Source organism: Lytechinus variegatus, chromosome 16 (genome assembly GCF_018143015.1).
Source record: "Lytechinus variegatus isolate NC3 chromosome 16, Lvar_3.0, whole genome shotgun sequence".
In the NCBI taxonomy this organism is placed as follows: Eukaryota; Metazoa; Echinodermata; class Echinoidea; order Temnopleuroida; family Toxopneustidae; genus Lytechinus; species Lytechinus variegatus.
Window position 1 is genome coordinate 12,025,699 of NC_054755.1, and position 14,068 is coordinate 12,039,766.

The following is a 14,068-nucleotide window of genomic DNA, read 5'->3' on the forward strand; positions in this document are numbered from 1 at the left end:
AATTACGAGAACTTTTTTAGGCTGAAAAATACCCGTTAATTATTCCTGCATTCACACTGCCCTGAAACATACCCTTCGGGATAAGTTCCCGAAGTTACGAGCATGCGCAGTATGGTCTGATAAGCAGGCAAGGTGCGGGATTCAAAATCACTAGCCCAGCAGCCACCCACAGCTCCCGCGCCCAACGACGACCAACAATACGCTGGGCTAAAAGTTCCCGTAATTTTGCTTTCACATCGCCAAAATACCTGCGACCTTGGAAAAATCCTCGTGAAAGTTCTCGTAATTTCGCCAAGTAGCTACTATTTAGCGGGTATTTTCTTTCGGGGAAATTACGCGTAGTTTGCTTTCACATTACCAAAATACCTGGTATTTTCTGATCGCGGTAAATTTCCCGATCAGAGAATACCTGGAACTGGCGAACTTCGAGGCGGTCTGAAACCACCTTCTTTCTCACTTGATCTTTTTCTACCACACAATATTTTTATCAAACTCAATGTCATTTCTCCCATTCTTTAAACCCACCACCCATACATTATAGGATTATGACTTTTGTAAGTAGAACATTGTTCATGCTTTGCTGTGAGTCTTGTATACTGTACCTCTTTTCATCCACATTAAACAATTTGTTTCATTGTCGGTATAAAAGGGCCTCATGGTGTAGTAGTTCAGACTCTGGTCGTTTCATCAGACGGTCATGGGTTCTAATCCCACTCCAAGTGTTTATTTCATTCAGCACAAATTCATCCATTTTGTGCTTCACCCAACCCAGGTGATGTAATTGAGAACCTGAAAGGGCCAGGGTTCCATTCCTTGAAATCTAGAGCATGTAAAATCTGCTCTTCAACAGCCAAGGCGATTTATTAATATCTGCATTAATGTAGTGCTGTGCTATAGAGGCTTCTGTAAGTTCTGTTAAAGTATAAAAACATTAAGTTAATCTGCAAGAAAAGACTCATATATGACACTTTAACCATTGACGGGTCTAGAGTAAAGACTAGATGCCAAAGGCTCTGTCTGTGGCAAATAAGAGCCAGCCACAGTACATAGTGAATCTAGTCTCACTACTTCAGACTCTGCATTATGCACTTTGCGAATTGCAAAAACCAAGGGTCTGTGATTGCAGACTAGCGTTGGGTGCTGTGTAAGCAAGTATAATGATAGTTTTATTATATAATTCTTTTATTTTGTTTGATTGTCCTCTTGCAGCTCAAGATTTAAAAGTCTGCAGGACTGGGATGTCGTGTTGTACAGCCTCACTGGAGAGGGAGCTCATCAACCAAGCTAAGATTGACTTCCACACCACCCTCCAGACCTCCACCATGTTCCTCAAATACACCCTCTCATCCAGTGCAGTAGATTTCAGAAGTAAGTATTTCTTTAACAGAAATTTGTGTTTCCTTCAGGACTTCCAATAGTCCAAGTATACATGTACAGTGTACCCCATCATCAAGTGCAGTAGATTTCAGAAGAAAGCATTTCTGAAGTACTTCTTTTTCTTTGTGCCATCTGTTACGAATGCCACGATTGGCTTTTCGTAGCTGACTGCAAAATAATTGAACCTTCAAAAATTTCAGTGTTCAGTACGATTGTCATGACTGATCTGATACAATCGTTATGATTATTCCACGATTAGGATTTGTTACCATCATTGGTTCTGAGGTGATTTTTCAACAAAAATGTAAGATAATGAGACAACTGCTATAACAAGGAAACTTACAAATGTTGAAACTTGCAAATCAATACAAAGTATTGTGTTCTCCTGGCTTTAGTACTCTATTTTACTTGTACATGTAATACTGATAATTAGAAAGGTTAATTATAATAGTTTTCTTCTTATTTTTAGCTCACAATACCCTCAAAATTAGGTTCCTGGGTTGCTCCTGTACATTCTGTGGGTCCTGAAATACCATCAGTGGTGTAGTTTGTACTTTGCATTTCCGCGGTCTGTCCATGGCCGACTTTTTCTTGAAACCGTGAGAAAAAGAATAATCCATGAAATGGGATACTGGGGGTTATCACGAAGTGAAACTAATACGACTTATGCAAAGGTTTCGTAGAAAAGAAATAAACATTGGTACAACCTGTGAAAGGTTGTCGGAATCGAGCACCACAATGTCTTCAGAAACATGCAGGTTGTGTACCAAACGTTAATATGGGTAGAGAACATGTTCGTATGAACTTTTATTGTCTTATTCGGAAAACGAAATTATATGAGAGAATTAATACTCATTTGCACTTTATTGAGGATCTTACCTTGTTTAAAAATAAATTTACAGTGGAACATATGACATATATATTTTATTAATATTTTGGAGTTAGAAATTGTAGTTTTTCTTCTTCAATATATATTATCATTAAGGTATTGAACTTAATATGCACTTCAACACTGCTGGGTCATAGCTTCTCTCAATGGCCAATGCCCTGTATTATAGAGATAATATGTTGAAAGTGTGACCTAAATAATATATAAAAAACTGAAAACCGCTTTGTCATTTTGTACATAACAACTATTCGAATAATTCAAACATACACTCAATATTGTAAAAAAATGTGATGTTATCTCCTGCTAATTACTTGTAACTAATTTGTTGTTGAACTCAGAATTGTGGTTATTTTTGCGGCTTCCTTTGATGCAATGAACAGTCATTGAGCACCGAATACTTTCTATGGAAGCAAAGACATTGAATATTTCACTTACAAAGTGAATTGTATTCTTCAGCTCAGAAAAACATCCTCTTTTGGGGGGCAAAAGAGTGATAACTCCATACTTTCAAACAATATTGAGTGCCTTTCTACCCCTGAACCTCACAAACAATATGTTTGGCCTACGCATACATTGTATGTTTTCAGCCCGGGCTGTTTGGTGTCCGCCGTCCCAATATTTGCCCGAGGGGAAAAACTTTAAATTCAGGACTAAACTTCACCTCTTGAGGTTGTTTGATATTTATTTAATTTCTAAAGGGGGAAGGGGGGTGCTTTATTCATTCCCTGGGGTATGAATGGTGATGATGGCTTATTGATTGAATTAAGCTTCGGATGATTGGATTAAATCTGTTTATCTGTCTGGCTATGTAGACTATACTGATTAAATTGCTCTTTTTCTCTCCCCCTCTCTCCTTCTCTTCCTCCCACTCTGCCCTTCTCTTTCTCCCCGACTCTGTATTTTGAAAACAATTTAGGCATACTGTAATATATGCTGTATACATTGTAAAAGTGTTTATATTCTGTCCTCTTGCTCAACATAATTTCTTCCAATTTATTTCATTCTCTAATGTTTCCATGTCTTTTGTCATTGTTTAATTTCCTTTTATCTATATGTGTTTCTGTCTTTCTACCCCTCTTCTACTCTCTCTTTCTATCTCTCTCCCACCTCTCTTCCTCCACATTTCCCTAACCTTTTTGGACACTTAAAAGGCTTGACATGTCCCTTAAAAAGGAACATTTTCACAATGAAACAGTGTACTATGGAATCAAATGAAAACGGAAAAGTGAAAGAGCTTTACACATAAACACATTCTGACGTACAGAAAACATAGTATTTCTTAAACTACAATACTTAAAAAGAACAACATGGTATTGTTAAAAGCTATTTTCATATTAAAGATCCAGAGATTGCATGTCGTATACTTTTCAAAGCAAACATGATTTTATCATGAAATACTTAGGGGAGCACAATGAGAATGAATGTTTGAAATATTAAATTCACCAGAGTCCTATTTCTAATATTTATTGAATCTCTGAAGGGGTTTTGTAACTAAAAGTTTACAAACACAATCCCATTCATCGTGTGTTTCCTATCCCACCTCTTGGACAATAAGCACTGCAATTTTCGGTGACTGAAAAGTTACAAGAATGCTACCGGTCCCCGGTCCGAGAACAATGGTCCGGCTCCCAAGGACTGCCCAGATAATCGAAGTTTTAGCCCCAAGTGAGAGATTACAATTACTCTCATTTAGTGTTCCTCAATTCTTCCAACTTACAGCTTCCCTTGTGCTATGTTTTCTATTATCATCCTGCATTCATACCCGACTCCAATCCCACATACTTTCCGTACATTGGCCTCCGGTCATAAATAAGTCTGGCCCTGGCTTTTCCTTTTTGAAATGGTCATTTTTCTTCCTTCCTACCATACCTTTGTATCTATAACTGACAACCCTCTGTTTACTTATTACTTTGGCTCTTTCTTAAAACTTTTTTTTTTAATTTCCATTGCATTTACCTTCTCTGAAAAAGTGATTCTGAATCCTTTATGAAGCAGGTCTTTGACAGGTTTTGTCTACCTCATGGTCAGATGGTTAAATTAACTGGTTGTTATTTACCCACCTCAATAAATTTTAATCCCTGATCAGCCCGATGTCATCCCCGATTGGTCAAACTTTCGGACGTTGCAGACCACTGTGAAATTACTGAAAAAGGAAAATGGCAGGAGGGGCTACAATTAATGGTGGTGAAAGGGCATTAAAGCAGGCAGTCAGGGTTTTTATTTTCTATAAGTTCTGAATTTTCATGGCCAGTTTGAAAAATATGATTCTTGTTCTCTTTCCATCTCTCACACTATTCACACTTATTATTTTTTCTCTCTCTCTTTCTTTCTCTGACTCTCTCGCACTCTCACTCTCTTGCCTTCCGGTCTTTTCATTTTCACTTTTACATCATTTGTTACTGTTATCTTGAATTCAATTAATGTGTCAATTTGCTTTCACCTATACTTACAATTTGGGCTATCCTCTTCCAGCGACATGATAGATTGTGGAGTTATTTTCCCTTTATTTGCAGTTTCACTGTATTTTATTTTAGATCACTTTCTTGTTTGAGGTAAATTTCATGGAAAACTTTATTATAGATTTCATGAATGAAGTCAGCTCCTGCTAATGCATGTTTCAGATTTTGTTTTGGTATATGTCGGTACATGTACATGTATGCCTATGTTGACAATTTTGTGAAATAGAGTCACAACCCTAATACCTCGGTCACATTTGCTCTACGGTGGCCATATGGCGAGTAAAAAACAGCCATTTTATTTATTTTAATTCAAACCACCTATATGTAGCTGGTGCAAAAAATGTTAAAACGGCTGTTTCTCGACTGGCCGTATGGCCGCTATAGAGCAAATGTGACAGAGGTATAAACCTATAGCAACATAACAGTGAACACACAAAAACAATGTTAGAAGTACAGTACCTATATTATACACATTATACATGTAGGTCCATGCACATAGTAAATGCCTGATGTGGGCAGTGGGGGATATGAAATCTCCACAAACTAGATGTACTATCTTAATATTTTGTTTGAGAAAATTTGGAAAGACACAGAGATTGGTAATTTCACCTAAGTAAAATATACAACAAAACTTGATACCTCTTGAACATGACCTTAGACTGCAGGGTATGTTTTCATTCAGGAAAAGATTCTTTTTTATTGAAATCTTGATGCTTGCCTTGATCTCTTTAGCACTCCTGCCCCATGTCTGTCAGCACCGTTGGTCACCCATGTTGAAAGTTTGTGGAATATGTATTCAGCTGGTTGGTGTAAATAAACAATAGATCTGAGGAGTGTATTGAGATAAATGGAGAAATACAGAAGAATGACACTTTTCTTCTTTTTTTTTGCAGTTATGGTTATGCTTGAGAAATATTATGGGCCATCGCATTGTTGAATTATGTTTCTGTGCGCATTTTATTCAGGTGGAGACAGAATGCTGATATGGTTATCATTTGACTATTGGGGCGTTACAAGAAACTTGCGATCAATTGCAAGTCTATTTTTGGTCCCTAAATCAATTGTGTGTCTTGCAGTTAATTGCAAATTTGTGATTGATTGTTAATCTGCTTCTTGAAACAAAGAGTGTAATCTGATTTGCTACAGCTAACGTTGATCTATCAGTTGTAAAATTGCAATGTAATATTTGCAATTGATCGCAAATATTTTCTTGCAACACCCCTTAGGCTTAAACATCTGGGGAGCAAGAGTATTTCATGAGACAATTAGGCAAAACCACTGCTGTAACTTGACTACTCTGGTTCTTAAACTACAATGTGATGAATAAACCGGTAGTGTTCGATGGTCCAACTATGGTAGGTGTTAAAATATAGTACTAATTCACCTCCAATTCATACTTACATGTAGGTCTAGTTTTATAGTTTGTAAAGTTTTTAATAACATTAGCATACTGCATTTATAGAGCATAGCCTATTTCTTCCCAAGAAATGATACACGATACAACATCTATATTGGTTGCAGTGCGACTGTCAACATGACTTCATAAACATTTGAAATATCTCCCCACCCCCTGGCAGTGCCCCCAGACCTGTTGAAGGGTTCCTGAGGCAAGTTGCTAGGTGTCCTTTTTCTACGTCATGTTTTGAGTGCCAAAGAGACTTTGAATCTATGACATTTTATACATTTATGCGAGATTACAGTCTTTCTGCGATTCAGGTAATTTTGGACGAACTTTTTTTCTTGCAATATCAGCTGTTGAAATAGACTTTTTTGTATTTTTTATTTCTTTGATATTTAAGTGACAACAAAAGTGTACATACCATTTGAATTTGACTTTAAGATTAAAATATGTTGTGAATATTTTCTGGTGAATATTTTACAAGCTACTTTACTTCATTTTATCATTATAATGCACTTTATTCTGTGTACAAAGCTGTAACTTACAAGGCAATTTCTGTTTGGAGGCAATAGAATGTTAACACACAGCCCAAATTGATTCTGCATGTGTCAAAGGGATATATATGATTACACCCTCAGTCGCAGAAACAGAATGATTAGTGATTGATGTCCATTCCATTAGCTTGAAAAGGACCGACTTGGCAACAATCCATTTGCGATGTCGACGTAAATTAAAAAATTACATATAATAGATGTTATAATTGGTTGTGCAGGATCAATGAAAGTTCAGAAGTTCAAATTCTACAAATTAAATGGATTGAAGATTATTATGCAAACAATGCATAGAAATTTCGCTTCCCACTTTTGACTTTTCTTCAAAGTGCATATTCATAATGACATGAAATTGATGAAACTATTTGACAGAAAACATTACAATTACACCTGGAGCTTGATACATGTATTTATATCAATTGGTGATGATAGATTAGAAATAACATGGATGCAAATTATGCTGGGTTGTGAGAGTCGCCCTAACCGCAATTTTATTGCTCTAGATACTTCTAAACAAGATATCCTTTTATTTTGTACATCTTATCCCCTTGCATCTATTAATTATCTGGGTTATATCTTTTTATTTACTTCATTGGATGACAGTAGACCTGTCTTTATTAGCCACAGTTTTCACATTATTTTTGCCCTGGTAAACTATCCTGATCAGAGGCCCATAACCCAAAGCTTAGCAATCAATCGTAGAACATTTTTTCTTCGATTGATTGCATTGACTACAATGTACAATCAACCGTGAAAATCAAGTATATACGATTAATCGCTAACCTTTGTGTTACGGGGCCCAGAATTGGAAGGCAACACCGAGTCCAAAAAGGCAGTTGTAAAATTGTATGCTACTGTAGATTATCAAGCTAATAAGATGTACTTGAGTTTTTGCTGATGATATTAATTCCCAGAATTGTTGACAAAAAGTAAAAAAAAATGACAATTTCATTTGCGAGGGCTGCTAGAGGTCCACCTTTTGTGTTCAGAAACATTGATGCACAATGACCCATGAACAGAATATTACCACTATTTGATGATTGCTCCTTTTTTCCCATACATTGCTTAGGCCATTTTCATTTTTTTTTTGGGGGGGGGCTCGTCACCCTTTGACCCCCGCTTATTTTCCAATAATTCTTGACATAATTAGGATGCATTTTCCTGTGAATAAGAAAGTCTGCACTGCAGTCAGTAGCTGGCTATAGTTAGACGATACATCGGTCAAGAAAATGAACATTGAGCAAGCTCTTTTGGACTACTGTATGGGGCATAGCAAATTGAGGTTAACCCTATCTAGGCCGGGGGGGCCTCGGAGGCCCCCCCCTCAACAAATCGCGCGATATTTTCGCCGTGCGAAATTTTTTGACCGCGCCGCTCGCTGACTTTTTACTTTCAAGTCTTGCGCAACTTTTGAGACCAATTTTGCGTCACCCGGGTATGTGGTTCCGAAATTACGCGACATTATGTAAGTGCATGTCAGACCGAAAATTGCTCAAAAATGTGATTTTGTGTACAAAGTCAATGCAAATTGTGTTTTCAACCAAAATTCATAAATGTATGATTATTTTTAGTTTTGCTAGTCAAAATGTATTCATTTTATGCTTTTTATGATCAAAGAAGAGTCCCCAACAAATTTCATTGAAAAAACAATGAAAAACAAAAGGTCAAAAAACAAAGAAATACATAAGAAATTGCAAAAAACAATATAATACATAAGAAAACGATTTGATATCACAATTTTTTCATGTACACTTGCTAAGGACACCACAAAGAGTTTCTATACCAAAGATTAGTACATTTGGAGCTTTATTTAGGGAGTTAGAGGAAAAAGTATGATTTCGCATACTAATTACGCATAAATTAGCATAATCACTTAATAACAATTCGCATGAAATAAATTACTATACAATCTTGTAGATTATGTCCCAGGCAACCCGCGTGCCAATTTTCGGCGCGATCGCGCAGTCGACGGCCGAGATCTTAGGGGGGGGCCTGGGAGGCCCCCCCCCGGCCATAGGAACTCCCAAAATACCCCGGTCTAGATAGGGTTAATGGAGCAGCATCGAGTGTGAAAGGCTATCCTCTCCTCGGTGTCCTCATCACCAACCTACTCCTGTAACAGATGGGTATAGGGTGACAAATTGGATAATTAATTGATGCCCGATTATACCTTGGTGGATGCTTGATCAGTGGTGTAAATGTCTGTCGATGGGGGTCATGGACTTTCGTTGTCGTCTTTGACTTCAGGGTTGGTGTGCACTTTAGCAGATGTATTGTACTGTAGGCTACATGTGGAAGACACTCGGGATTGCATTAACCGTACGAGATGACCATGATGAAGGCGATTGCCTTTAGATATCCACTTAAACTGCCGCCTTGCCCTAGAAATTTTCTGTGTTTATAGGTGATTTTTTTTTCTTATAAGGGCTTGTATGTGGAGGGTTGGGCACTTTACTCCTCGAGATCAAATTAGGATTCAGAATATAAATGTGGGGGCACTGAAAATGACTCCTCTGTGAAGCTCTGTCATTAGCGCACATCTATCAGATTTCATGAATACATATTGAGTGGAAACATACTTTCACTTAAGTACTCCAAAATAAAGAAAAATAATTATAGAGATTTATTTTTCTTGTTGCGCACCTATTTGTCACTTTCAGATTCACAAGTGTTTTGGATAATCAAAAATAATGAAAGAAAAAGAACTGTTTGGGATAATAATTATCCCCACTGATATGAAAGTCACTTTCTCCATGCTAACTAAGCATATTCGTGTACCTGCATAACTAAATTATTGCGTGGTCAAAATATTATTTGAAGCATGTGTTAATTATAATTAGTTTGATCCCTTAATGCAAGTTGGATTTCAATATATCCAAATGGAAGGTATAAAGTGGATCAGTTTCCACTTCTGTGGAAAGTGGTAGAGTGGATTCGATTGCATTCATATGATATGGCAGTGTGCTGTACCAGCAAATGCTGGTAATTTGAAGTATTTGTAATTACACAAAATTAAATTAATGGTCTTTATGGTTAAACAACATTTTGGATTTCCAGGTAAACAATGACTATGAAAAAGATGTTGAAATTAGTTCCATGTTATGTAAGTGCAATGAAGACAACGTGCATGAATTATTTAGGTTTAAGCATAAGGAAATTTCATTTTATTTGGCCATTCCTGATTCAAACGTCAAGACTTTGTCAGTTCCAAGAATACTTACTTGAAGGCTACATTGGTGGTGGGGGGGGGGGCATGTCTCCCCTCAATTTTCTATCTGCAGGATCCCCCCTCCCTTAAAGCTCTTTTTTTAGTCAGAAAACATCCTGAATTTTAATCAATTGCTTATTATACTAGCTTATACTAGTCTTTTTTAGTGATAAAAGTAGGAATGGTAAAAGTTAGACTTGTCCATATTTTTGCTGACAATTTTTTATATATCATTTGACATTTCATGACAGATTGGGGGTGGTCACCTACCTTGCTCCAATTTGAAATTGCTTTTCAGATTTCAATAAAAGATTGAAGAAATTGGATCTTCAAAAAAAATATGCCATACCGGACCAGCATCTCACACTGCAATATTGCCCAACCTGGATTGAAGAATTTTCCATGCAGAATTATTACATTCAACAATATATGCTTTATAAAAAAAAAATTACTCTTTGCAGCAGTGCAAAGCCAGAACGAAATATCTTTATGTTTGCCATTAAACCTTAGAAAACATTATCATGTGCGATATTTTAGCACCTGGACCCCCAATATGAATATTTGCTGAATGAGATTGGGTATCTCAATTTAAGATCTGCCCCAAGATATGAACGAATGAAAGGACTTCTGTAATTTAAACCCCAAACGGCACATATTTGCCAGAGTGCCAGATGATTTGTTTAGAGAAAAGTACATTAGGCGGGCATTCCGTAATGCACTATGGGGTTGAGTGGGAGAATGTGGGCAATTTGAAAGCAGCGTTGCATGTGTGCATGTAGGCAAACCACTACGGACATTTTGTGCTGGAGAGGATAGAGTTCTACCGTCTCAGAAAATGTTGCGAATGTTGACGCCCATTTTGACTAGTTTCGGGTGGTGCCTACGTCATACGAAAATATGCATGTTGACAGTTGAAATGAGTTTGACCATGGGTCTTAAAGAATTCCTTTTGCATTTATTGAATTGGATTCAAGATTTTCCCATGAAGATATGTTGGTGTTCTCTGTGTATTGTCACATATTCTAGATGAATATTGAAAAAATATTTTTGTATCTACCTTAAAACTTGCCCTTCTTGAAAGTAGTCTGGACTTTATCAAGCATCTGTACTTGTGGGAACTTGGGGTGTGTTTCACAATACTATAAAAACTCCCAAGTTTGGAGTCTTTCCATAGAAACACTGTAGTTTTATAACATGTTTCAGTGGTTTATCCAAGAAGTTGGTTTGGAGGAACTGGCCTCCAAAGATTGTTTCAAGAAAGGGAATTTATTACAAATCAACAGAGCCATATTTCAAGCAGTGTGTCAGGGCTTGTTCATACTCCAGGGAACTTTTTTTTTCACTCGCCCCCCCCCCTTAATACTTTTCTGCTTGGAGTCATGCATGGCATTAACTCATTATCAAAGTAAGTTATATCACATGTCTAATTTCTTTTTAAATGTCACAGATTTCATTTCATGATCTAATAAGTGAAATTAAGTTCAAGAAATTTAAATCTCAATGTTAGATGTTATTGAAAGAGGAATACAATTGAGTATGAACATGTTTTGTCAAAAAGCGTGAATATGATGATAACAGTACTAACTACTATCAACTGATAAGTAGTATTTTGATATTTGGTTCTTGTCATTTCAAATTTAGGCTTATACATGTAGGATCTTGCATGTTTTTGGTAATTTGTTTCCAATTTATTGTCTGTGTCAGACATTTGAGATTTCTTAAGTATTTTGCCATCATTCTTCTGTCCCCCACACATTTCTATCTCTTTCTTGTTTTATTTACCCAGGATTAAAGTTCTAATCTATGTTTACACACTTGTTCAGGTGATAATCATTGGTTTGTAGAACACCACTTCAAAGAAGCATGTCCCGTAGATCTGAATGTGAACGCATGCCAAACAGACATCCTGATAGGTCCATTTTATGGCCCAGTAAATGGATTTTGATGTTGCATTGGGTCATTGGCGACCGATGAGTCATTTACGACCGTTTTGTCCAAGGAAATTGAGTCCCTTTAAAAGTGACCCACCCTTGCCCTGCTGCTGAGATTTTGTCATTTCGATATAGCAAACGCTGTCTATTTTTTATAAGAACAATGTAGTTTCAACTTCAATCCCAAAAACTAAAATAAAATCCCTTATAACTTTTATCAGCTTTTCTAAATCAGTTTTAATATTTGATTTCAATTCATCTGAGACTAGAAATTTGTGAAATAATCTATGATGTATAAACAATATGCATGTATGTAAGCTTACAAAATAAGGAAAGAACCAAAGAACGCCATAATGGCTCTTTAGCAGCACAATTACATGTATATCTGGCAACACACAGTGTTTCTAACATATCAGCATTATAACATTCTGGAAATCTTCTTTGAAAATCTTTGGAAAAACATGAGACCAGCACAATCGGCATCGAGGAATTCAAGATGCAGTCACCTTCTGCCCGGTAGGACAGTATTTTGTTTGATACCGGCTACCTCTTACCCACAAGGGCGGTTTATCCTCCTCTGTGGTTATGGTATTTGATTGTCTTTGTGGGCTCATCATGACTTCAAGTGACAAGAATCTCCATCATCACCTCTTCAGGAGAAATGGAAAAAAAAACGAAATCTACCCCCTCTCCACCCCCCCCCCCCTACAACCAAGATGTTGTATCCAAACAGAAGCACATACATGTACAATGTATGTACTGTAGGCCTAAAGAAAATTAGCTTGAGCAAAGTGTGATACCAAATTTCTTTCTTCTTTCATCCTTCTTTTTACAGTAGTTCCTCTGGCATTTAGGAACCATGGTTTTCAAAATTATTGGTTGATATTTTCATTGTAGATCATTGAATTTGAGTATAGTATTTATGAATGAATTTAAGATATTACATTCATGTTGCTTAACACTAACAATGTCAAACCTTCAGTTTTGCCAGCAAGGGTCAGTCAAAGGAGGCCCTACATATTAATTTTCTTTTCAGTATGGTGTACTTGAAAAGTGAGTGAAATCATATTTGCACAATTTCTTTTATTTTTTATGATCTGTTTTTACAGATCTTCAGATGTTTTGACCTTTGGCATCATGTATTTCTCGTATTACAAATGTTACTCATAGTAAAATGTGCATATTTTTGCTCAGGTGTAGATGGCATTGATTAATCAACGTTAATTAAACTTTCACTTATTTGGTTATTTTATTTAGAGTGATATAATATTAACAATTTCCTCCTTCACTGTTTTATATGCATTAAATTTAGACAGGTGAAATTTTCATTGCATAATGAATGAGGAAATTTTAAGAAAGTGGGAAATTAGCCAAACGGGAGTTGGAAATGCTATTGTAGTGAGATAATCCTTTCTGAACAGAATGTATAACAGGATAATGCTGGCTTCAACTTTAGGGCGAGAATGGTGTAATATGCTGCATGCTTGTTCAGTCGTCATCACTTAAATTTGAAATAGGATTACTCCCCCAAACTGGGATTATTGCCCCAAAATGGGGTTATTCCACCCAATATCCTCTTTCTTTAAATGATTGCTAAAGATTTGTGAATTGCCAGTTAGTTTAAGTTCAGTCTTGTAATCTGCCTCTGTCTTGGAAAAAAGAACACTCCAAAAACACTACTGTGTTAACAGAAAGAGAACTACTTGTAAAGACATAAGTACACCAAAAGACATAAGTACACCAAAAGACAAGAACGGATATGAAAATGGAATGAGCAAGTGTAGTGAAGGACATAACAATAATGCCCCCCCCCCCATTGGTGGCGGAAGCCAAAAATTTTTTTGGGGGACCACTAAAACTTTTTGACAAGCAAAAACTTATCTACCAAAAATTTGAGGGGGGCACACAAGGTCATCAGCAAAAAATTTAGGGGGACCATCCCCCCACTTCAAATTTAGGGGGGATATGCCCCCCTGCTCCACCACCTATGCCCCCCCCCCCATGTCAGGTACATTTGAAGGATCTCTATCCTTTTTTTTTAATTTTTTAATTAAACTCTTTCCCTTTATCAGGAACAGATTGAATTAAAATAGATTTGATTTTTTTAATAACTGGTACCTTTAAAGTTCAACAGTCCAACTACATGAAGTTGTTCTTTTGTTCCTCAACACTTGTTGCATGAGTGATGGTGTGTATCATTTGTAAGAAGTGGTACAATAACAGGAGTAAATATTGCTTTACAATTGCACCAGTG

The 14,068-nt window shown here is 36.6% G+C and overlaps 1 protein-coding gene across 1 annotated transcript in view; it reads left to right on the forward strand.

Annotated features, from left to right (window-relative positions):
• Positions 1-14,068, forward strand: part of LOC121429813 (glypican-5-like) — a 50,317-nt gene that overhangs the window by 12,214 nt on the left and 24,035 nt on the right. The window contains exon 2 of the mRNA XM_041627051.1: positions 1,210-1,368. Coding sequence (XP_041482985.1) covers positions 1,210-1,368 — 159 coding nt within the window. The remainder of the gene's footprint in view (positions 1-1,209; positions 1,369-14,068) is intronic.